Source organism: Odontesthes bonariensis, chromosome 19 (assembly GCF_027942865.1).
Source record: "Odontesthes bonariensis isolate fOdoBon6 chromosome 19, fOdoBon6.hap1, whole genome shotgun sequence".
NCBI lineage: Eukaryota > Metazoa > Chordata > Actinopteri > Atheriniformes > Atherinopsidae > Odontesthes > Odontesthes bonariensis.
The window spans coordinates 31162385-31188598 of record NC_134524.1 but is presented as its reverse complement, the minus strand read 5'-3'; the positions used below and the strand labels follow the sequence as shown (position 1 = coordinate 31188598).

At 42.5% G+C, this 26214-nt stretch overlaps 1 protein-coding gene across 1 annotated transcript; it reads left to right on the top strand.

The window, feature by feature from the left end:
- The first annotated feature begins 11693 nt into the window (after positions 1 to 11693).
- rwdd (RWD domain containing 4) lies at positions 11694 to 15193 on the top strand. Its single transcript, XM_075450778.1, has 6 exons — positions 11694 to 11886; positions 12380 to 12460; positions 12640 to 12749; positions 13404 to 13554; positions 13821 to 13929; positions 14867 to 15193. Exons 1-6 carry the CDS (start codon positions 11863 to 11865, stop codon positions 15055 to 15057), a joined length of 666 nt encoding a protein of 221 aa, XP_075306893.1. The 5' UTR covers positions 11694 to 11862; the 3' UTR covers positions 15058 to 15193.
- Positions 15194 to 26214: the final 11021 nt, after the last annotated feature.

Here is a 26214-nt window from a genome sequence, read left to right as displayed (position 1 = left end):
TGCCTCATCTCATTTTTTTTCTGTTTTTTTCACTTGGTTATCAAAGTAACTGTCATTTAATTTTCTGGGGGCTTAGTGCTAAAACTGCATTCATTCGTGACTATCCATCCATCCATCCATTATCTTCCGCTGCTCCGGGGATCGGGGCAGCAGCTTGAGCAGAGAGACCCAGACGTCCCTGTCCCCGGCCACTTCCTCCAGCTCTTCTGGGGGGACCCCGAGGCGTTTCCAGGCCAGCCGAGAGACATAGTCTCTCCAACGTGTCCTGGGTCTTCCCCGGGGCTTCCTCCCAGTGGGATGGGCCCGGAACACCTCACCAGGGAGGCGTCCAGGAGGCATCCTAACCAGGTGCCCGAGCCACCTCATCTGACTCCTCTGGATGCAGAGGAGCAGCGGTTCTACTCCGAGCCCCTCCCGGATGACCGAGCTTCTCGCCCTATCTCTAAGGGAGAGCCCAGACACCCTGCGGAGGAAACTCATTTCGGCCGCTTGTATTCGCGATCTCGTTCTTTCGGTCACTACCCACAGCTCGTGACCATAGGTGAGGGTAGGAACATAGATTGAGCGGTAAATCGAGTGCTTGGCCTTCTGGCTCAGCTCCTTCTTCACCACGACGGGCCGGTGCAGAGCCCGCATCACTGCGGACGCCGCACCGATCCGCCTATCAATCTCCTGCTCCATTCGTCCCCCACTCGTGAACAAGACCCCGAGATACTTGAACTCCTCCACTTGGGGAAGGACCCTCATTCCCGACCCGGAGAGAGCATTCTACCCTTTTCCGGCCGAAGACCATGGTCTCAGATCTGGAGGTGCTGATTCTCATCCCAGCCACTTCACACTCGGCTGCGAACCGCTCCAGTGAGAGCTGAAGGTCACGGTCCGACGACGCCAACAGAACCGCATCGTCCGCAAAAAGCAGAGACCCGATTCTGAGGTCGCCAAAACGGACCCCCTCAACACCCTGGCTGCACCTAGAAATTCTGTCCATAAAAATTATGAACAGAATCGGTGACAAAGGGCAGCCCTGACGGAGTCCAACCCTCACAGGAAACATGTCCGACTTACTGCCGGCAATGCGGACCAAACTCTGACACCGGTCATACAGAGACCGAACAGCCCATATCAAGGAGTCCGGCACTCCATACTCCCGGAGCACTCCCCACAAGAGTCCCCGAGGGACACAAAACACATGTAGACCGGTTGGGCGAACTCCCATGCACCCTCCAGGATCCTGCCGAGGGTATAGAGCTGGTCCACTGTTCCACGGCCAGGACGAAAACCACACTGCACCTCCTGAATCCGAGATTTGACTATCCGGCGGATCCTCCTCTCCAGTACCCCCGAAAAGACCTTACCAGGGAGGCTGAGGAGTGTGATCCCCCTATAGTTGGAACACACCGTCCGGTCCCCCTTTTTAAAGAGGGGGACCATCACCCCGATCTGCCAGTCCAGAGGCACTGCCCCCGATGTCCACGCGATGCTGCAGAGGCGTGTCAACCAAGACAGCCCCACAACATCCAGAGCCTTGAGGAACTCAGGACGGACCTCATCCACCCCCGGGGCCTTGCCACCGAGGTGTTTTTTAACCACCTCGACAACCTCAGCCCCAGAAATGGGAGGCCCCACGTCCGAGCTCCCCAACTCTACTTCCTCATCGGAAGACGTGTCGGTAGGATTGAGGAGGCCCTCGAAGTATTCCCCCCACCGACTCACGACGTCCCTAGTTGAAATCAGCAGAGCCCCGCCGTCACCATACACGGTGTTGACGGTGGACCGCTTTCCCCCCCTGATCCGCCGGATGGTGGACCAGAAACTCCTCGAGGCCGTCCGGAAATCATTCTCCATGGCCTCCCCGAACTCCTCCCAAGTCCGAGTTTTTGCCTCAGCAACCGCCGAGGCCACGTTCCGCTTGGCCTGTCGGTACCCATCAGCTGCTTCCAGAGTCCCACTGGCCAAAAAGGCCCGATAAGAGTCCTTATTCAGCTTGACGGCTTCCCTCACTACTGGTGTCCACCAGCGGGTTCGGGGATTGCCGCCACGACAGGCACCGACCCCCTTACGGCCACAGCTCCGGTCGGCCGCCTCAACAATGGAGGCACGGAACATGGTCCATTCGGGCTCAATGTCCCCCACCTCCCCCGGGACATGGTTGAAGCTCTGCCGGAGGTGGGAGTTGAAACTCCTCCTTACAGGGGATTCCGCCAGCCGTTCCCAACAGACCCTCACAATACGTTTGGGCATGCCAGGTCTGACCGGCTTCCTCCCCCACCAGCGGAGCCAACTCACCACCAGGTGGTGATCAGTTGACAGCTCCGCCCCTCTCTTCACCCGAGTGTCCAGGACATACGGCCGCAAGTCCGACGATACGACCAAGGGCGTAATTTTGGGTAGGGACGCTAGGGTCACGTCCCTACCAATGTTCAGCCCCCTACTCAGGGTCTCCGCGGATCCTTAAAAAGTATTAAAAAGTCTTAAATAAAAAAAAACTTTTTTTAAAGTCTTAAAACGTCTTAAATTTCGCCGATTTTTGAAGAGTGGCATTAAATTTCATCTGGGCGAAATGAAAGAAAGGGACCTGTCTCAATTCAATTCAATTCATTTTTATTTATATAGCGCCAAATACAACAAATGTCATCTCAAGGCACTTAGATAGTAAGTCCAATTCAAGCCAATTGGAATTCAATTAATTAATAATAATCATAATTCATAAAATAATCCAATTCGTTCATATAGAGCCAATTCAAAAACAATTTCCTAGCTAAGAAAACCAACAGATTGCACTGAAAACTTTTTGTTTTTCGGTCCAATCTCCCGGCCTGAGCGGCGTGCCTGAGGCGACTGTGGAGAGAAACGACTCCCTTTTAACAGGAAGAAACCTCTGGCAGAACCAGACTCAGGAAGGGTGGCCATCCGCCTCGACCAGCTGGGGTTTGAGAAGACAGAAAAAGGGGGGGGGAGGGGGGCAGGGGGCCACCGCGACGGCGGCACTGTAACACCATTCAAAGGATATCTGTTGGAACAGGGAAACACGAGTTAATGACCACAATAATATCACATATACATAAAGAGAGTAAAGTGAGGAAATGTGTGACAGATGAGTCCCCCCAGCAGTCTAGGCCTATAGCAGCTTAACTATGGGATGTTTCAGGATTACCTGAGCCATCCCTATTCAAGGTAAACACAAGAAACTTGTGCTAACGAAAAAATAAATAATAAAATAAAGGACCAGACTCAGTGAGTAATTCCCTATACTCCCTATATAGATCTGCTCCTCACACCACAACAACCATCTTTTTACAGCCACAAGCTACCTCAGCCTCTCACCAACTGCACACCAGTCACAGCGGGGTGGGGATGCAAACCCTGGTTCGGGTAGGGGGAGAAATAAGAGGTAAGATAAGCGGGAATGGGATTCAAACCCTGGTTCGGGTAGGGGGTAATGAAAGTATAGAGGGTGCCAGAGGTGGAGGCAGAACAAGACACACTAGCAGATACACTATCAGATTCAACAGACCTAACTATAAGCTTTATAAAAAAGGAAAGTTTTAAGCCTGGTCTTAAAAGTGGAAAGGGTGTCTGCTTCCCGGACATTTACTGGCAGCTTATTCCACAAGAGAGGGGCCTGATAACTGAAGGCTCTGACTCCCAATTCTACTTTTAGAAACTCTGGGAACCTCAAGTAAACCTGCAGTTTGGGAACGAAGTGCTCTGTTAGGAAAATATCTTACAATGAGATCTTTAAGATATGATGGAGCTCGGTCATTAAGAGCTTTATATGTAAAGAGAAGAATCTTAAATTCTATTCTGAATTTAACAGGGAGCCAATGAAGAGAAGCTAAAACTGGAGAAATATGATTTCTCCTGTTAGTTCTCATCAAAACTCTGGCTGCAGCATTTTGGATCAACTGAAGGCTTTTCAGAGAATATGTGGGACAGCCCAATAATAAAGAATTACAGTAGTCCAATCTTGAAGTAACAAATGCATGAATTAGTTTTTCTGCATCACTCTGAGACAAGATGTTCCTGATTTTAACAATATTACGAAGGTGAAAGAAGGCAGTCCTAGAAACCTGTTTTATATGCGAGTCAAATGATAAGTTCTGGTCAAAAATAACTCCAAGGTTCCTCACTGTAGAACTAGAAGCCAAGGAAATACCATCTAGAGTAACTATATAGCTAGACAATTTCTCCCTGAAACGCTCAGGTCCAACGATAACGACTTCAGTTTTGTCTGAATTTAGAAGCAGACAGTTCTGAGTCATCCAGGTCTTTATGTCTTTAAGACATGCTTGCAGTCTGACCAACCTATTGGGTTCATCTGGTTTTATAGATAAGTACAGCTGAGTATCATCAGCATAGCAATGGAAATTTATGCCATGCTGTCTAATAATGTTACCTAATGGAAGCATGTATAAAGTGAAAAGAATTGGTCCAAGCACAGAACCCTGGGGAACTCCATGACTTACTCTGGTGTGTGAGGAAGATTCTTCATTTACAAGAACAAACTGAAATCTATCAGATAAATATGACTTAAACCAGCCTAATGCACTTCCTTTAATCCCAATAACATGTTCAAGTCTGTGTAATAAGACACTGTGATCGACCGTATCAAATGGAGCACTGAGATCCAAAAGGACAAGCACAGACACAAGTCCGCTATCAGAGGCTAAGAGGAGATCATTGGTAACTTTCAGCAGTGCAGTTTCTGTGCTATGATGCACTCTGAATCCTGACTGAAACTCTTCAAACAGATTATTTCTGTGTAAGTGATCACAAAGCTGAGCTGCAACTATTTTTTCAAGAACTTTAGACATAAAAGGAAGATTGGATATAGGTCTATAATGAGCCAACACTTCTGAATCAAGAGCAGGTTTTTTAAGTAAAGGTTTAATTACAGCAACCTTAAAAGTCTGAGGTACATACCTGTCAACAAAGACAGATTGATCAAATCCAATATGGAAGTGTCAATTAATGGGAAAACCTCCTTGAACAGTCTGGTTGGGATTGGGTCTAAAACACAAGTTGATGGTTTAGAAGAGACTATTGCTGTTGTTAGTTCAGAGAGATCAACTGGACAGAAGCCGTCTAAATACAAATCAGGTTCTAAAGATACTTCTAAAGCTGCTGTACTTGATGATACATCACTGATAATAGTGGGAAGGACTCCATCAATCTTCTCTCTGATAGAAACAATTTTATTGATAAAAAAGCTCATGAAATCATCACTGCTCAGAGTTAAAGGAATAACTGGCTCAGCAGAGCTCGGACTCTTAGTCGGACTGGCTACAGTGCTGAAAAGAAACCTGGGATTATTCTTATTCTCTTCTATCAATGATGAATAATAAGCAGTTCTAGCTTTACGAAGGGCTTTCTTATACATTGTTAAACTATCTTTCCAGACTAACTGAGACTCTTCTAAATTAGAGGAACACCACTGTCTCTCCAGCTTTCTTGCAGTCTGCTTTAAAGGACGCAGCTGTGAATTATACCAAGGAGCCAACCTCTTCTGACTGATTACCTTCCTTTTCAGAGGGGCAACATTGTCCAGTGCTGTACGCATTGAAACTATAGTGCTGTCAACAAGAGAGTCAAGTGCTGCTGGAGTAAAGTTTAGGTAGTCGTCCTCTGTCATATCTGTACATGGCAGTGAAGAAAAGGATGATGGAATTAATTCTTTAAATCTGGTTACAGCATCCTCTGATAGACACCTTCTATATGTAAATTTCTTCTCAGAAACTGTATAGTCAAGTAATGTAAACTCAAAGGTTATCAGAAAATGGTCAGATAAGACAGGGTTCTGAGGGAACACTGTTAACTGTTCACTCTCAATGCCATAAGTCAGCACAAGATCAAGGGTGTGATTGAGGCAGTGAGTCGGTCATCAGACCAGGTTTTCTCCAGAAAGATTGCCAATTATCTATGTAGCACACGTTGTTTGCTGGACACCATCTAGACAACCAGCGATTGTAGGACGACATGCGGCTAAACATGTCATCACTGGTCAGATTTGGCAGGGGTCCAGAGAAAACTACGGAGTCCGACATTGTTTTGGCAAAATTACACACCGATGCAACGTTAATTTTAGTGACCTCCGATTGGCGTAACCGGGTGTCATTAACGCCGATGTGAATAACTATTTTATCATATTTACGTTTATCCTTAGCCAGCAGTTTTAAATAGGATTCTATGTCGCCCGCTCTGGCCCCTGGAATGCATTTGACTATGGCCGCTGGTGTCTCTAATGCCACGTTTCTGACTATAGAGCTGCCAGTTACCAGGGTTTTGTCCTCAGCGGGTGTGTCGCTGAGTGGGGAAAATCTGTTTGAAGCGTGGACAGGTCGATGGTGAACAACGGGCTTGACTTTAGAGCTATGCCTCTTCCTGACAGTCACCCAGCCACGTTGTAATCCTGGCTGCTCAGGTTCTGCTAGGGGGAGGCTAATTGAGCTAGCTACGCTAGGTGGCTCCACACTGGCTAAAGGGACCTGTCTCGCTATCGGTTGATTTTCAACAGTGCAGAGCCGAGCTTCCAATTCAGATAACCTCGCCTCCAAAACTACAAAAAGACTACATTTGTTACATGTACCATTATCGCTAAAGGAGGCAGAGGAGTAACTAAACATCTGACACACGGAGCAGGTGAAAGCAGGAGAAGGAGGAAGAGAACCGGTAGCCATGCTACGCTAGAGAACCAGACACACCGTTAAAAAGTGAGAATAAAGATCTGTAGGAGTGTGTTAGAACAGAACGGTAAGCTATAGAGTTTAACTATGCAAAATTGTGTAAGTTATAGATCGAAATAAAGTGATTATCAGTACTCCAAGCGGAGCAAGAAATTCCACAGTGCATAAGCAAGGTAACAGGAAGTGATGCAACACGTCTTACCGCAAAGCGTCACAGCGTCAGATCTGCAAGGGACATCCCCTAACTTCCCCTTTAACCTTTTAAGAAAAATACTGTGTATGATGTTACAGTCATTCTATTACATTATCTGTCACTGCTAAAGACAGCAGTTTTTTTAGAATCTAAAAATGAAGAAAGTCCGGTTTTGCACACGGTTTCCCAAACTGCTTTCACTTTCTAAAAAAGATAAATAACTCAATCAAACACAGGTTTGGGCCTTCACTATGGAAGTTTTTCTGTGCCATCAGAGTTTGAATACAAATTTCTAATATTGAATTTTTAAAGCATCAAAATCAGACTTTGAATTTGAAAAACCAAGTGTAAAAAAAATCAATGGAAAAAAATTCAACTTCAAAAAATTCAGTGGAAAAAGAACCAGACTCAACATCCGGGTAAACAGGGAGAAGCAATCGATCCCTGTCTCAATTCATCCAACGGCAGCCAATCAAGTTACGCTACATTATATACACAACCAGCTCATCACCTCCACTGCCACCACCCCCAACTCTGAACCTCCATTTCCCTCATCCCCCGACCACCAGCTTTCCATCTTCTCCCCCATAACCACAGCCGACCTCTCCAAAATACTCTCCACCATGAAATCATCCACCTCCCCTCTGGACCCCATGCCTTCTGAGCTTGTCAAAGCCTGTTTCACCTCCCTCGCCCCACTCATCACGGACACCATCAACTCCTCCCTTACCTCCGGCACCGTCCCCTCTCCTCTTAAACTTGCTGCCATCAACCCCATCCTTAAAAAACCTGGCCTTGACCCTGACGACCCCAACAATTTCAGGCCCATCTCCAACCTCCCATTCCTCTCAAAAATTCTGGAAAGAGCCGTCGCAGCACAATTAAAGCAATACCTCCTCTCCAATAACCTGTACGAAACATTCCAATCTGGCTTCAGAACCCATCACAGTACCGAAACAGCACTTTTAAAAGTCACCAATGACCTCCTACTCTCCTCCGACTCCGGCTCCCTCACCATTCTCCTCCTCCTTGACCTCAGTGCTGCCTTTGACACCATCAATCACTCCATCCTCCTCAACTGTCTGCAAGCCATTGGCATCAACTCCGCTCTCTCCTGGTTCACCTCCTACCTGTCTGAAAGACTCCACTACATCTCCATCAACAACCACAAATCCCGCACCGCCCCTGTCTTACACGGAGTTCCCCAAGGCTCAGTGCTCGGACCAATCCTCTTCATCCTCTACATACTCCCACTAGGTCACATCATCCGCCACCATGGTCTTCACTTCCACTGTTATGCCGACGATACCCAGCTATATATCACCACCACTACCATTACTCCTGCCATTCTCTCCACCCTCACCAATTGCCTAACTGACATCAAAGCCTGGATGAATCACAACTTCCTCAAACTCAACAGCAATAAAACTGAAATTATCATTTTTGGCCCAAAATCCACCCTCCCCACCTCCCAGCATTTCTCACTCTGCATTGATGGTCACTCCATCACTCCCTCCCCCCTGGTCAGAAATCTCGACATCATAATGGACCCCACACTCTCCTTCAATTCCCACATAAACCAGGTTACCAAAATAGCCTTCTTCCACCTCTGCAACATTGCACGCCTTCGCCCTACTCTCTCCCCCTCAACTCCCGAAACACTCGTCCATGCCTTCATCACCTCCAGACTCGACTACTGCAATAGCATCCTGTATGGCCTCCCCTCCTCTGCTCTTCAAAAACTGCAATATGTTCAAAACTCGGCCGCCCGACTGCTCACTCACTCCCCCTCCAGAGAACACATCACTCCCATCCTTCATCAACTTCACTGGCTTCCAATAAAACAGCGAATCAACTTCAAGATCCTTCTCATCACCTACAAAGCCCTCAATAACCTTGCACCTCCATACCTTACAAACCTCCTCCACCCCTACTCCCCCACTCGACATCTCCGCTCCTCTGATGCAAACCTCCTCACTCCCATCACCAAGACCAAGTACCGCACCCTTGGGGACAGAGCGTTTTCCATCGCTGCCCCTACCCTTTGGAACTCCCTGCCCCCCGCCATCCGGAACTCCGATACACTCCCCTCATTCCAAAGCTAGCTCAAAACCCACCTGTTCAAAATCACCTACAACCCCTCCCATGTGCCTAAAGTCTGTAACAGTGTTTTTCTCTTGTCTTTTTGTTTATAATGTCTTGTTTTTGTCTTTCTGTTTGTTCCTTATGTAAAGCGTCTTTGAGCATTTGGAAAAGCGCTATATAAAACTTATATATTATTATTATTATTGTGGCCTGCCATAGCATTGCATGGAGGCACTGCATAGCATGGCAAGGCACCTATTACTATTCCGTTGGCAAAAGTCTATGGGATTTAACATTGAAAACGTGTCTCTTTATATATATATTTATTCTTCTGTCCACATTAATGCGGGCCCTATGGGCCCGCACATCCCAACAATATATATATCAAAACGACCGGCTCGATGAGTTTTCGCGGGTTATTACTTTTATCGAAGATTGGAGTTACCATGGCGACGTAATAAGCAAAAAACAGCCCCCCAAAGCCCCCACAGGAATAAACAGGGGGATGACCTGGCAAAATCATGAAAAACCCTAAATTTTGAGCAGTTACTGTGTCATCATGTATTAACCTAGAAACGCCATTCAAATGTCAGTTTGTAGATACGTCCGTGCTGTGTTCAGAAGTGAAGACGCCATGTCGATACCTGCTACGGATTTCCCACAGCATGCCTCCAAGCGACCCAAAGTTTTGGCCAAAATCTGAAAAAATTGAATTTTTAGAGCACAACTGCCATTTCATTAGAGTGTGGGATGAGCAAGAGTTCTGACCTAAGATTCATTTTCGAATCGCCCTCACGCCTACAAATATTGCTCCAATGCCATTATGTACTGTCATAATATAGGCACGCATGTTGGGATTCATAAAATGTTTTCATATTTCATCTAGGGCTGACCGTTTGCTCTCAGAGCCCTTCAGAGCAAAGTGATGTCGGGGCTCAAAGACCTCAAATCCCCATTTTAATTAATCCAATTCTCAGAATCTCAGCAGCTCCTGCAGCCCTTCTTTCTCTCATCCGTGCTTTCACTGTGAATGTCCTACAGATCTGAAACACGGGAATATTGAAATCCAAAGGCGTCCCTCGCTCATTCTGCGAGAATTTCTTCCGTAGCTCTTACGGTTTCCGAATGGGAAGCATCTGTTCGTAGAGGTTTTTTGGCTCTGAGAAGCCTGAGTCTCATATAATTAGTGTAGCGGCAGCTTAACTGTCAGTTAAATGAGGGAGATTAATTACCATAGAAACAAGGCTATTAGTGACCCAGCCAGTCCTTTGAAGTTTCAACAGCACAATTAACCGCTTTAAAGGGACAGTTCGCCTCTTTAAAGGGACAGTTCGCCTCTTTAAAGGGACAGTTCGCCGCTTTAAAGGGACAGTTCGCCGCTTTAAAGGGACAGTTCGCCTCTTTAAAGGGACAGTTCGTCGCTTTAAAGGGACAGTTCGCCTCTTTAAAAGGGACAGTTCGCCTCTTTAAAGGGACAGTTCGCCGCTTTAAAGGGACAGTTCACCTCTTTAAAGGGCCAATTCGCCGCTTTAAAGGGCCAGTTCGCCTCTTTAAAGGGACAGTTCACCGCTTTAAGAAGAAGCATCCATGTCATCCTTTGATGCCATTTAGGCTTAAATGCTTCTTCTTTAGGCCTTGCGAACCATTCCTGAGCAGCCGTGATTGGTTGAGCGATACGCACACTTTGGCAGGCCCCTTCTAAATTTCTTCAGAAATTTTCTAGTTATTATTATTATTATTATTACATTGGACAGATCAGCCATGTCCACCAACGCGGGTTTAGTGGCAATTGTTTATCACATCAAACATCCTTTGAAATCTGCCACTACTGGACTGGGGTTGGGTTTTGTACACAGGCAAAGAAAATAAGTCCAATGTTCAATACCTGAAACTGCATTTTGAAGGTTTATTTCCCAGTTGGAAAGCAAATGATACAGGTACAACATTCCTTTTTTCTCTGCTGCTTCTCCTACTCTGGTAAAAAAAAAACATAGCTCCACCCCAATCCATGCTGGTCCAATAACTGTCCCTATATTTATAGGGAATGGACCCACACTTATTCTGCCCAACTTAAAACAAAGAAACAAAAAACAAAAAATTAATAATCTTCAAATAAATTCTGTAAATAACCCCCCAAAATATAAAGTAACCCAAGAATAAATTTAAACAAAATTCAAAGTAAAGAAAGATAGGAATAAATAGCTCCAACAGCGGTTGATGGTGCTTCGGTGAGTGAGTTTACTTTATTTGCCATTTGTGTTAGTAAAATTGAGTAATAGATGTTACTAATATCTATTGAGCTGATATTAGCTTGATTGGCTGCCGTTGGATGAATTGAGACAGGGATCAATTGCTTCTCCATGTTTACCCGGATGTTGAGTCTGGTTCTTTTTCCACTGAATTTTTTGAAGTTGAATTTTTTTCCATGGAAATTTTTTTAAGTTGAATTTTTTTCCATTGAATTTTTTGAAGTTGAATTTTTTTACACTGAATTTTTTTCCACTGATTTTTGTTTTTAGAAATTGATTTTTTTTTTACACTGTTGCTTTTTCAAATTCAAAGTCTGATTTTGATGCTGTAAAAATTCAATATTAGAAGTTCGTATTCAAACTCTGATGGCACAGAAAAACTTCCATACTTCACACTTTCCGGAGTCACGCCGTGGTACGAGCGCAGTACGTCTGGAACGAGATTTCATCGAGCGCGCGCGCGTCTTTCGTGTTGTGCACGCGGCAGAGCTGGAAGGATCTCGACGGGGAAACAGACCTCAACACAGCACCGGCTTGGGAAGTTGTGACAGTACTGACATAGTTACGTTGTAATGACAGTGGACATTGGCTGTTGAGTGGATAATTTCAGTGTGGATCTCTACACGGGTGATATAGAAACCGAAGGAAAAACATGACAGCTAACGAGGATCAGGAGGTATGAATGAATGAGGGTGCAGCAGAGGCTAGCTGCTGTTAGCAGCTAACTGCTAAATACTTGACCGCTAGCATACCGTTGACGGTTCAAAGCAAGCAGGTTAGCATACCAGCTTTTATTCAGTGTGCCAGAGTTCCGAGCAGTTAAAACAGCTGTCTGGACAGCACATTAAGTGACTCTTCTGCTCCAACTGGTACGGTCATAACACGGAATTATCACGCCAAAACTCCTTTCAAAAGTTTGTGAATTCAACGTGTTTTAATTATGGGGTGATATCAGCAGCATAAACAATTCCCTCAATGCAAATCATCCACAAATCCATTCAGTGTGCATCAGTATTTAACAGCAACCTCGTGTTTCCACAGTATCCCTGTTTTTGTTAGAGAGTTATTAAGTGTTTAGCAAGCCTGATTGAGCATATTTATTAGTTTTGTCCTCTGACATTTATTTGGTTAAATCTGACTATCCTGACACTGCCTATCTTTAATCACAGATGGAGCTGGAAGCTCTCCGTTCCATCTATGAAGGGGATGAATGTTTCAAGGAAATCAGTCCAGTTTCTTTCCAGTTTAGAGTAAGTACTGCCCTCTTCACTGTCAAAGTCTGCTTGGAAAACGACCATTCCCTGTGCCTCCCTAACACCCACTTTAATCACCATATGTACAAAAGCTAGAAATATACACTTCCTTTTCAGCTGTCTTTTCAGAACCTTTATGTGAGCTTTTTGTCTTCTATTTAAATACTGTATGATAGATTGGAGACCTTGAGGACACCAAAGCATTCATCCTGGACTTCACATGGTCAGAGACGTACCCCGAGACAGCCCCACAAATCTCCCTGGACGCTTTTTTCAACAACAGGATGTAAGTTGCAATCAGTTGTGTGAAGTTCTTCCTCTTCTATGCATTAATTTGCAATTGAAGCATTCATTTCGGACATGGCAGCCCAGTCTGGAGACCGCAAAAACTTTGGAATTTCATGGGTTGATTTTTTTGCAGTCATAAGAAGCAATTTACAGATAAGTCGACCGCTTACCGCTTTCAAGGTATGTATTTGAGACGGTGAAGTTGTTTTTTTACATGGGCAGTGTGGTTTTTGGTGTTTCTGGTTTTTCTTCATATTTATGTGTAGAAAAATGTACAGAATGAAAACTGCAAAAGTCTTCTTTTGTGTGTCTGTAGTTGGCAAAGATGCAGACAAAAAGTTGTTGATTCAGTTCATTTTAAGCTTAATTTATTTAGTGCCAGATTCACAGTAGATGTCCTCTCAGGGCTCTTTAGTTAGCATTGGAAACCTATCCAACTATGTAAATGTTTGTCGTCTGACAGGTTTTGTGTTTTCTGGGTGCTACTTTCATGTTTGTATGCAGCACAGTTTAAGACATAGTATTTAGAGTGACTGTACAACTGTCATAAACTGATTACAAACATGACTTTCTTCATGTTGAAACATCTAACACTGCGGTACAGTGCTGTTGTTCTCTTAAACACTTCTCCATTATGTTGATTTATTAACAGCTCTTCAGACACGAAGCAGATGATCCTGTCAAAGCTTGAAGAGCAAGTTGAAGCTAACCTGGGCACTGCAATGATGTTCACTCTGTTTGAGTGGGCAAAGGAGAACCAGGGGGAGCTCATGGAGAACCACAAGCCTGTAGTGACTCCCGTGGTCAGTACATACGTCTTCTTTCATCTACGGTTTTCAAATTTCTTTCAAAAGTCTCTTTTTCCTGACATTACAAAATGGCCAGTAATTGTAGGAGGGTCGATTTTTATTTGTATTTTTACTTTTTTTTTTTTTAATTTTTAATCTTTTTATATTTAGCAACACTATACTTTTTTGTGAGCATTATATTTTTAGAATGCAATGATCATTGAATAAATAGCCCGAGTTATGCAGTTTGAATAAAAAGTGAATGTATGTCCCTTGAACAGACGCTGACATCGAACAGCGAGGTTACGGCTTCGTCCTCAACAGCAAAAAGGAAGGAGAAGAAAGAGCAGCTGACTAAAGCACAGAAAAGGAGGATTATCAACAGAACGGGTACAGAATGGTCTCCCTTTCAAAATTGAGATCCATTTTTTTTATCTGATCAATTAGATTAATTCAGTAAAGGGTGGTGAAAGATGGATATATTTGATGGTGACATCCGAAATACTAGAGCCATGTCTACATTAATCACACCGCTGCCACTTTCAGAGAGGCGGTGGTCAAATTTACTGTTGTTTCCTGAATTATAGAGCAAATGTCGGGGCTCAAAAATGCCACTTAGGAATATTGTATCCTGTAGAGATTGACTATTGAAGTCACAGCATGATGCATTATGCAGTCTTTGATACCACAAATCAAGCCAAGCCAAAGCAAAAGAATGCTGCTACTTTTCATACTTGAGAGGGATTACACCCAGACAAAGCCCTACTGGACACCAAGAAGCACTAAATGTGGACCCAGATGTCTTACTTCCACTCACATTTCCGGATGTTTTTAACTGTCTCGTGTGCGATTGAAAGTATACCACTGCACAGATTCGCAGCTACAAGTTTGTTAGCAATGACACAAACAGCAGATTGTTTTAACACTAACTCAGCTCTGAGGTGATTTAAAACAAAGGTCTATCAGAATGAAAATGTCTGGGGCCCATTTTCAACAAACTTCCATTGATATTTGCTCTCTTATAACAACGTTTTCTGGGTGTCTGTACATTTTCATGGCTGCATACGGTTTAATTTAGCAGAAACTTTGTCCTGTAAAGATGGCTTCCGAAAAAAAAAGTCAATTGCAGCATTTTTTAAAAAAAAAGTCAAAGTAAAATATAGGAGAAATAGACGAGGCAAAAATGTAGAAATTTATATGGAGTAGGTATGACTTTATAGGGACATTTTTATTTAATAGATTATCACAAAGGGGTTTTCGTTTGTTTCTTTAGTTTACCTGTTGTTTTTGTGCAGTCAGCACTTAACAGAATGGTTTCTGCTTTCAGACAATAAGGGGGAACTACCGAGAGGATGGAACTGGGTGGATGTAGTCAAGGTAGGTGGAATTCTGCATTTCTCCACAAGATGGTGGACTTCTCAATCCTCTCTTCAGGGTCAGAATTATAAATCAAAATCAAATCAAATTTATTTATATAGCACATTTCATGTACAAAACAATTCAAAGTGCTTTACATAAAATAAAAGCATTGCAGCAGGGAGTGGAAGAAGCATTAAAATACATAAAAGAATATAAAGAGAAACAAATAAAATAATTTAAATGAATTTAAAAACAAGCAACAGTCTAGATAAGTTAAAAGATATCGTGCAGATTTCATGCATAGACACATGAGAAAAGAAATGTTTTTAACCTGAATTTAAAAATGTCTCCATTTGGTGAAAGTTTAATCTCCACTGGCAGTTTGTTCCACTTGTTTGCAGCATAACAGCTAATTTACCTTTTTCTATTTTTTTCTGTCCTCCTTGGCCATTGCTACTTAACCAACTTCCCAGCATGTAAGTACCAGTCAGTTACCTTCTAATTACTTTTGTTTCTTTATTTTTTTTCAGATAATTTCTGAGCACATTGCCGGGTTCTAATGTCTTTTTTTTTCTTGCGTGTTTTCTTCTTTAGCTGAGTAAAACGGGAGGAAAAGACGATGACTAGGCTTGACCGCAGTTATCTGCTTCATACCAGAACATGCAGTGTGAGTCTCATGCAAGTGTGAACTCGGTGCAGTTGCTGCTGCTTCTCTACAGATTGCCTTCATGTTCAACTTGAGCCATACGTTACACTCAACATGGTTGCTTCCACCTTGAAAACCAAAGCTGGCTGGGTAGCAGAGGAGACACGATCCTGGCTCACTGTAACTTTTTGAGCTGGTGAATAGTTGAAGTCCTTGCTTTGTTTTATTGTTTGCTGTGTTTGTGCACTACGGCAAGGTGAATAGATGCCCGGCATTATGTGTGTTGATTCAGTTTGTGCTCCAAAATACGGCTCTGTCACCCATAAGGGTGGAGTTCCCTCGAGATAAACTTACCTGCTCTCACTGCCATGTTTTCAGTATGTGAGGTGAGGCACTGGAGCTACTGTTGTTGGCTTTTACTCTCAATGAAAGTGTCAAGTACTATCATGCTGTTACTTTATGGTATCATGAGACCATGAGACTTTGTTCGAGCAAACAAATTTTTAACAACGCAGCAAATGTTACTCTTTTCACCAGTTTCTTATTATGACAGATGTGACGTTTTCCCTATTAATTGTAAATTGTAAAAGTTTTATATGATAATAAAATAAACTTTTGTCAACTTTGTGTCCAGTAATGTTATTAACTGTTGCTTTCATTAATCCCATGAGTCTGACTGCATATAAGAATATATCAACAGTTTCTCCTGCACATGTTTATGAATAAATGCATTCAGTTCCTGTTGTTTACTTCTTGTTTGCTTCAAATGTTTCCATGAATAGATTTTGAGAGATTGACAACATCGATCTCCAGGGTCTAACTCATTATTGGAGCATGGAAATAAAACTTTTTTTTTTATATGTTTGAACTTTTCAATTCTTTGAACATCTGTAATTTGATCTTTTAAGGCGCTCTCATTAACGGGACATTATGTGTCAATGAAAATGGATGACAGCAAATTAGCTTTTGGTTAGCAGATGTGTATTTGTAACTTGTAAGTTTTATGTGGGTATACCCGTTTTGAAAATTAATTTAACAAAATTTTTGCTCAGCTTTTATATTTGAGTAAATGGTTTTAAACATAACAGAACCTAACAATTTTAATCCCATCTTTATTGTAGAAGTGTCAGTCCCTACAAGTAGAGCATCAGTGACCATTCTAAACAATGAGGGTATTTGATGAGCGATAATCTTGAGTTAGTCTTCAAAATAAAACTAATTACTAATTGAAAATTTCCACTCATACAAAAGTTTGTGATTTAGGAGGTTTTGTGATAGAAAAGTTGCTGGTATGTCACTTCTTACACACTTGAAGGTCAGACTAAAGATCTAAACCATGAAAAAAAACAATTAGCCTATAAAGAATTTTGATTATTTTAACTATCATTATCCACATAGGTAAAAGATTTTGAATGTCTAAATAGATATCTTAAAACCTTTCTGTATTATGTAAACGTGCTTGTTAATTAATCAACAGTATCAAGCTGTAAAGGATCTGAGAGAGCTGAAGTTAAGAGCACTGGCAACCTGTCCAGGGTGTACCCCGCCTCTCCAGCCCCCCCGCGACCCGACCGATACCCGGATTAAGCGGGTATAGAAAATGGATGGATGGATGGAAGTTAAGAGCCTATATCATGTAGATCTTGGACACACGGCTGTAAGATTAATACTAATAGTTCCTATTTGTAGGATATTTAAGGTGAAAATATCGACTTTTCTAAAATTATTATTGCATAACGTCATTATTAGCCAACTAGCCGGACTACCTTCGTCAACGCCAAAACGAGGCTGGAACTCGGCTCACAGGACGCAGCGGGGGGTAAGAAAATGTTCATAAATAATATTGCTAATATTGGATGTCATACAGCTTCATGTCAAAAGAGGCAAACTATCCCTTTAATTACATTAGGAGTTGCTGCCACTCCTGGCCAAAAATATGAATGTAGTCCAGGAATTCACCCCATCGCATCCCTCATTCAACAAACCCAGGGTTCTTGTGGGTGCGACTGAAACAGATACCAGATATTAGGACAGATGGGACTTGGTGTATCGCTGGACCAATTCCATGCTAAGCCATGTGAATAAATCACTTTTCAAAATCAGAGGACTCTTGCCTAGTTCTGCACGCTGACTACTACTGAGATAAGTCATAACATGCTTACATATTTCAGCCACTGGCATGGACATTGGATGAGAAAGCAGATGGTGAAGGTTGGGCTAAAAGTTTCCATTTCAGTCTGAGAAAGCTTCACATATTGCTCTACCACTTGGTCCACTCAGGCCAAAATCAGCCCTTTCTATCCGAATGCATATTTAACGATGAGCTCCTGCTACATAAGGCTTGGGGCCTGTCTGTCCACAACATAAAGGGGCACCTGGCTGTGCTTCCAGAAAAGTAGGCATTATCATAAAACAGCCAGAATGCTGTCCTCTTAAACTGTATATAACATTCATCTTATGCTACACACTGAGGAGCCAGAACATTACAGCCACTCCTTCCTAAAAAGCATTTAGTCCTCACATGATATCTAAAACTGTCCTGATCCACCAAGGCATGGAGTCCATAAGACCCCAAAAATGGTTTATCTATATGCACAATGAAGCTGTAATATTTATCAGTGTAACCCTCTATTGTAGTGTTTGGCATATGTTCCCTCAGTAATCCTTTTGCCCATGTGGTTATATCAGCTAGGGATGATTGGCAGCTTTTGATGCAGCGCAATCTGAGGGATCTGCGATCACTGGTGTCCAGTTTTTTCCCTTTACACATTGAAATTCTTCCAAATTTCTTAAACTGTTTAACAATATTATGGACAGCAGAAGAAAAATATGCTTCCAATCTTTATGTATAAATCCCTTCCTGTCACGGCTCATGTAAACCAATACAAATTGGATTACAATGAATTGGATTGTAATTGACTTGGATCTGGCTGTATATTTGAAGTGCCCTGAGATGACTGTGATTTGACGCTATATAGATAAAACTGAATTTAAATCAATTTAATCAATGTGACGCTTTCTGTTGTGACTTTGCCAGAAAGGATAGTTTGCTGTTTTGCTTCAGATTACATCACACTCAGCTTCACACTGTCAGTGAAAATTAAACGTGGCAATTAAAAACAAATGTTTCCAGTCGAGAAAAGGAATAATTAAACAATAAAAAGTTTATTAAAAAAAGTTAATCACAGATCTCTTTCGATATATAGTAGGGCTGGGCGAGTTAACTCGTTAATTATTTAACAGCAAAATTTTTTTTTTAAATATTTTTTGGGGGCTTTTGTGCCTTTAATGGATAGGAAAGTTCAGAGAGACAGGAAGCCGAGAGAGGGGGAACAACACGCAGCATAGGACTGTCCGATATGGGACAGCGAGGACTATAGCCGCTTGTACATGGGGCGCCTGCTCAACCCACTACACCACGGACCACCACTGTTTTATTATTTATTTTATTATAATAAAAGTCTGTTGCTGTCTGCTGTTGAACCGGAAAAGAAAGTAATCGGTGGATCCACCAAACATGGAGAAGGGTACGAAACTTTTACTCGGCCATTTTCATTTTAAAGTTCTTCCAGACGGCGGAGTCGACAGAACCAAAGTCATCTGGAAACACTGCCAAGTTGAATTGTCTTCTCAGCGTAGTAGTTCCAGTCTAAATTATCACTTAAAGGCAAAACACACAACTGATAGCAGCAAGTCATTCAAGGAAACAGACAATTTATTTGCCACCCTAAAACATGACAACCCAGGGCTCAGACCAGGATACAGAGTTGTAGTCTTACACACTTCTCTGCAGCTTCCCACCTGCTGCTACCCACCCAATCAATTAACGCAAAAGGAGCAAATCCTCTTGTGCAAAAAGAAATTATTAAAACAAAAACTTTAACTGAACAAAAACATCAAACTATTAAATGTGGTTTGCTGAATATCAGATCTCTCCTTTCGAAGTCTCTGTTAGTGAATGAGTTGATTTGTGATCATCATATTGATATATTTAGTCTTACAGAAACCTGGCTGCAGCAGGAGGATCATGTTAGCATTAATGAAGCAACTCCCTCTGACTGTTTAAATGTTCACGTTCCTGGAACCACAGGCAGAGGAGGAGGAGTGGCAGCTATTTTCAGATCAGGGTTACTAATCAGTCCCAGACCCAAGATTAGTTTGAGCTCTTTTGAATCTCTGATTCTCAGTTTTTCCCACGCAAAGTGGAAATCCCAGAAACCTCTTGTGTTTGTTGTTGTGTATCGTCCACCTGGGCCTTATTCTGAGTTTCTGTCTGAATTCTCAGAGTTTTTATCCCAGTTAGTGCTGAGTACAGATAAAGTCATTGTAGTGGGCGACTTTAATATTCATGTAGATGTTGAAAATGACAGCCTGAATATGAACTTTAATTCTATATTGGACTCTATTGGATTTTCTCAGAGTGTTCACAGACCGACTCACTGCCTTAATCACACCCTTGATCTTGTGCTGACTTATGGCATTGAGAGTGAACAGTTAACAGTGTTCCCTCAGAACCCTGTCTTATCTGACCATTTTCTGATAACCTTTGAGTTTACATTACTTGACTATACAGTTTCTGAGAAGAAATTTACATACAGAAGGTGTCTATCAGAGGATGCTGTAACCAGATTTAAAGAATTAATTCCATCATCCTTTTCTTCACTGCCATGTGCAGATATGACAGAGGACGACTACCTAAACTTTACTCCAGCAGCACTTGACTCTCTTGTTGACAGCACTATAGTTTCAATGCGTACAGCACTGGACAATGTTGCCCCTCTGAAAAGGAAGGTAATCAGTCAGAAGAGGCTGGCTCCTTGGTATAATTCACAGCTGCGTGCTTTAAAGCAGACTGCAAGAAAGCTGGAGAGACAGTGGCGTTCCTCTAATTTAGAAGAGTCTCAGTTAGTCTGGAAAGATAGTTTAACAATGTATAAGAAAGCCCTTCGTAAAGCTAGAACTGCTTATTATTCATCATTGATAGAAGAGAATAAGAATAATCCCAGGTTTCTTTTCAGCACTGTAGCCAGTCTGACTAAGAGTCCGAGCTCTGCTGAGCCAGGTATTCCTTTAACTCTCAGCAGTGATGATTTCATGAGCTTCTTTATTAATAAAATTGTTTCTATCAGAGAGAAGATTGATGGAGTCCTTCCCACTATTATCAGTGATGTATCATCAAGTACAGCAGCTTTAGAAGTATCTTTAGAACCTGATTTGTATTTAGACGGCTTCTGCCCAGTTGATCTCTCTGAACTAACAACAGCAATAGTCTCTTCTAAACCATCAACTTGTGTTTTAGACCCAATCCCAACCAGACTGTTCAAGGAGGTTTTCCCATTAATTGACACTTCCATATTGGATTTGATCAATCTGTCTTTGTTGACAGGATATGTACCTCAGACTTTTAAGGTTGCTGTAATTAAACCTTTACTTAAAAAAACTACTCTTGATTCAGAGGTGTTGGCTGATTATAGACCTATATCCAATCTCCCTTTTATGTCTAAAGTTCTTGAAAAAATAGTTGCAGCTCAGCTTTGTGATCACTTACACAGAAATAATCTGTTTGAAGAGTTTCAGTCAGGATTCAGAGTGCATCATAGCACAGAAACTGCACTGCTGAAAGTTACCAATGATCTCCTCTTAGCCTCTGATAGCGGACTTGTGTCTGTGCTTGTCCTGTTGGATCTCAGTGCTGCATTTGATACGGTCGATCACAGTATCTTATTACACAGACTTGAACATGTTATTGGGATTAAAGGAACTGCATTAGGCTGGTTTAAGTCATATTTATCTGATAGATTTCAGTTTGTTCTTGTAAATGAAGAATCTTCCCCACACACCAGAGTAAGTCATGGAGTTCCTCAGGGTTCTGTGCTTGGACCAATTCTTTTCACTTCATACATGCTTCCATTAGGTAATATTATTAGACAGCATGGCATAAATTTCCATTTCTATGCTGATGATATTCAGCTGTACTTATCTATAAAACCAGATGAACCCAATAGGTTGGTCAGACTACAAGCATGTCTTAAAGACATAAAGACCTGGATGACTCAGAACTGTCTGCTTCTAAATTAAGACAAAACTGAAGTCATTATCTTTGGACCTGAGCGTTTCAGGGAGAAATTGTCTAGCTATATAGTTACTCTAGATGGTATTTCCTTGGCTTCTAGTTCTACAGTGAGGAACCTTGGAGTTATTTTTGACCAGAACTTATCATTTGACTCGCATATAAAACAGGTTTCTAGGACTGCCTTCTTTCACCTTCGTAATATTGTTAAAATCAGGAACATCTTGTCTCAGAGTGATGCAGAAAAACTAATTCATGCATTTGTTACTTCAAGATTGGACTACTGTAATTCTTTATTATTGGGCTGTCCCACATATTCTCTGAAAAGCCTTCAGTTGATCCAAAATGCTGCAGCCAGAGTTTTGATGAGAACTGACAGGAGAGATCATATATTTCTCTTCATTGGCTCCCTGTTAAATTCAGACTAGAATTTAAGATTCTTCTCCTTACATATAAAGCTCTTAATGACCGAGCTCCATCATATCTTAAAGATCTCATTGTAAGATATTTTCCTAACAGAGCACTTCGTTCCCAAACTGCAGGTTTACTTGAGGTTCCCAGAGTTTCTAAAAGTAGAATGGGAGGCAGAGCCTTCAGTTATCAGGCCCCTCTATTGTGGAATAAGCTGCCAGTAAATGTCCGGGAAGCAGACACCCTTTCCACTTTTAAGACCAGGCTTAAAACTTTCCTTTTTTATAAAGCTTATAGTTAGGTCTGTTGAATCTGATAGTGTATCTGCTAGTGTGTCTTGTTCTGCCTCCACCTCTGGCACCCTCTATACTTTCATTACCCCCTACCCGAACCAGGGTTTGAATCCCATTCCCGCTTATCTTACCTCTTTTATTTCTCCTCCTACCCGAACCAGGGTTTGCATCCCCACCCCGCTGTGACTGGTGTGCAGTTGGTGAGAGTGAGTTGTATGGCTTTGTTTTTGCTGGTATTTTTAGTGAATATAGGACTGTTTAGGTGAATTTGTCTGCTGAATCTGCTAGTGTGTCTTGTCCTGCCTCCACCTCTGGCACCTTCTATACTTTCATTACCCCCTACCCGAACCAGGGTTTGAATCCCATTCCCGCTTATCTTACCTCTTTTATTTCTCCTCCTACCCGAACCAGGGTTTGCATCCCCACCCCGCTGTGACTGGTGTGCAGTTGGTGAGAGTGAGTTGTATGGCTTTGTTTTTGCTGGTATTTTTAGTGAATATAGGACTGTTTAGGTGAATTTGTCTGCTGAATCTGCTAGTGTGTCTTGTCCTGCCTCCACCTCTGGCACCTTCTATACTTTCATTACCCCCTACCCGAACCAGGGTTTGAATCCCCACCCCGCTGTGACTGGTGTGCAGTTGGTGAGAGGCTGAGGTAGTTTGTGGCTGTAAAAAGATGGTTGTTGTGGTGTGAGGAGCAGATCTATATAGGGAGTATAGGGAATTACTTACTGAGTCTGGTCCTTTATTTATTTATTTTTTTGTTAGCACAAGTTTCTTGTGTTTACCTTGAATGGGGATGGCTCAGGTAATCCTGAAACATCCCATAGTTAAGCTGCTATAGGCCTAGACTGCTGGGGGGACTCATCTGTCACACATTTCCTCACTTTACTCTCTTTATGTATATGTGATATTATTGTGGTCATTAACTCGTGTTTCCCTGTTCCAACAGATATCCTTTGAATGGTGTTACAGTGCCGAATTCAATTAATTGAATTCCAATTGGCTTGAATTGGACTTACTATCTAAGTGCCTTGAGATGACATTTGTTGTATTTGGCGCTATATAAATAAAAATGAATTGAATTGAACAGTGGAGCGAGGCTTCTATATAAAAACTACAGAAAGATGCTGATGTTAAAAGTGTGTTTGCACAACAAATGTTATGGCACTTTCATTCATATGACAGCACATTTAAAATAAATCTAAATGCTAAAAGCTATACACTACTTCAGATTTTTGGATTTTGCGCACAAATGCGATTAATCGTGATTAATCAGGGAAATCATGTGATTAATTAGATTAAAAATTTTAATCATTGCCCAGCCCTAATATATAGACATTCTGTGTTTAATGTATATTGTATACCGTATATACTCATTCAACCTGTCTTTGTTTCCAGCATTGGATACTGTGGTTCTGGATTTCCGTACTGATGCAGATGGTAAAATGAACATGTCTTTATTCAAAGCATGACGCTGGTTGTGGTTGGAGATTTGATTACAATATTTGTATGGGGGGTCATCAATGGTAGAGTTGACCTGCTTTGTACTTCTTATCAGGTCAGAGTGTCTGTGTGTTTTTCTGGCCTCTTTGACTATGTCAACATTTCCACAAGAATAGGAAGCAAATTCAGTTCAAACCAATGAATCATTAATGTGTGTTGGTTCGTATGTTTTCCAGTCACCTTTTATTCAAACTAAACTAGCTGTAACTAACTGCCTTGTGTAACATAGGAGTAGTAGAAGTATCTCCTTGTTCTCGGTCAGATTCTAGTTCAAACATGTGCAGCTGAATACTTAGTTTAATTATCATCCACCTGCTGTCAGAAATTTGTGCTCATGGTAATAACCATAATTCTTATGCCTTGATTTTACAGAAGTACTGGCACGTTGTAACTAATCTTCTGGAGCTTGACTACAGCGAGTAATTACATTGTTAATCAGAGCTTTATTCTTAGGCCCAAACCTTACCAACCTATACACGAAGAAAACTTGTTCAAGGCAGTGAGAGGCACAGATGGGCAGGTCATGCCTTTGCAGGGAAGCTCGTGCCCTGGGAAAAAAAACCCAAAAAAACCCCCACTGCCAGCACAAGTTAGTGCTGACTGTACTGTCCTCACTATGGTGTAGGAACCAGGCTAGACAGTAAGTTAAACTTTCCTTTATCCGTGATGTAAAGTTTTATTGAAATCCTTCACATGTAGAATCCTCATTCACAAAGTCAGGAAAGTGAAACTAAAAATAAAACAACAATGAATATAATTAGAATCTACTTCGTTTCTATACAAGCGAAGAAGGTTAACAGACATCAACTAAACAAGCTTAGCTAATGACCTTCACATTCACTGTAAATAGCAGTGCCTAAACTGACCTATAACTAGCTATTTAGCTAACATTTTAGCATCTTCAGAAATCGTTTTTTTTTTTTTTTTTTTTTTTTTTTATCTATCATCCACCATTTACTTATATAACTCTTTTTAAGAACATAAATTCGACATAAACTATGAAGTTACAAATTACAACTTAGTCTAATAACATTACCAAAGGAATACCTACAAGTGATGCCTCTGCTGGGGCAAATGAAATCGCTTTTGTTCAGGAGCCTTTCCACAGAATCTTAATAGCTTGCCTTGCTCCAACCAACTAGCCACTCCCCACTTCCTGTTTCTAACTAAGACATATTCGTCAAAATAAAAGTCTATCTTCCTGTCACATGCATTTCACATTGAATAAAGGTCCCAAATTATTTATATCTGCCTGAAGGCAGTACACTCCCCGTCTGACCTTAAAGGTCACTATTAACTAATAAATGTCATTGGAATTAGGTTTCAGTCTTTTGGCAGCAGAAGAACTACTTCCGACACCGGTCTCTGGAACAGCTTGGTTTCTTTGCCTGCTATCTTCAGCTCGACCTTCCTTACTCTGCCGTCCCTGCCAGGGACGACCGCTGTAATCCTTGCCATGGGCCACGCATTGCGTGCGACTTGACTGTCCTTCAGGAGCACAATTTCTCCTTCCTTCAAATCCCGTCGTGTCTCTCTCCACTTCCGTCGGGGTTGCAGAGTGGGAAGGTATTCCTGTCGCCAGCGACGCCAGAAACAGTCTGCAAGGGCTTGCACCTGTCTCCATTGTCTGCTGAGAAGATCCTTTCCCGTGAATTCCCCGTGTGGTGGAGGAACTCCCACCTTCTGGGTGAGAATCATGGCCGGGGACAGCACAAAGGGTGACTCTGGGTCAGTAGAGACTGGAACGAGGGGTCTGGCGTTGAGTATTGCAACCACCTCTGCCATGAGAGTGTTCAAGACGTCATGGGTGAGCTGGACGTTCTCCTGCAGCAGTATGGCATCCAGAATCCTTCTTGAGAGGCCTATTAAACGTTCCCATGATCCCCCCATGTGTGATGAGTGGGGTGGGTTGAACACCCAAGAACACCCTCGCTGGCTCAAGAACTGCTGGACTGAAGTGTTCTGACTGAGTCCCAGTTCCTTTGCAGCAGCAACGAAGTTCGTTCCGCAGTCTGATCTTATTTGTTTAGCAGGTCCCCTTATCGCGAAGAATCGTCGAAGTGCATTGACACAACTGGAGGTGTCCAAGGAGTCAATGAGCTCAATATGCACAGCTCGGGAGCTCATGCAGCAGAAGAGCATAGCCCATCTCTTGCTTTGGGCCTGTCCACCTCTAGTACGCCTTGAGATCACTGGCCAAGGTCCGAACACATCCACTCCTACATAGGTGAAGGGTGGGCATGTGTGTAGTCGTTCTGGAGGTAAGTCGGCCATAAGTTGTTCCTCTGTTCTGCGGCGTAACTTCCGGCACACAACACACTTGTATAGCTCAGAAGCAATAAGCCGTTTTCCGCCTGTGACCCAAAAGCCTGCAGCTCTCAGGGCTCCTTC

Excerpts from the sequence above, each read along its gene's own strand:
- rwdd (XM_075450778.1), top strand. The coding sequence starts at position 11,863 with ATGACAGCTAACGAGGATCAGGAG. Across the intron at positions 12,461-12,639 it reads CAGTTTCTTTCCAGTTTAGA|ATTGGAGACCTTGAGGACAC; the intron begins GTAAGTACTGCC and ends ACTGTATGATAG. Across the intron at positions 12,750-13,403 it reads GCTTTTTTCAACAACAGGAT|CTCTTCAGACACGAAGCAGA; the intron begins GTAAGTTGCAAT and ends ATTTATTAACAG.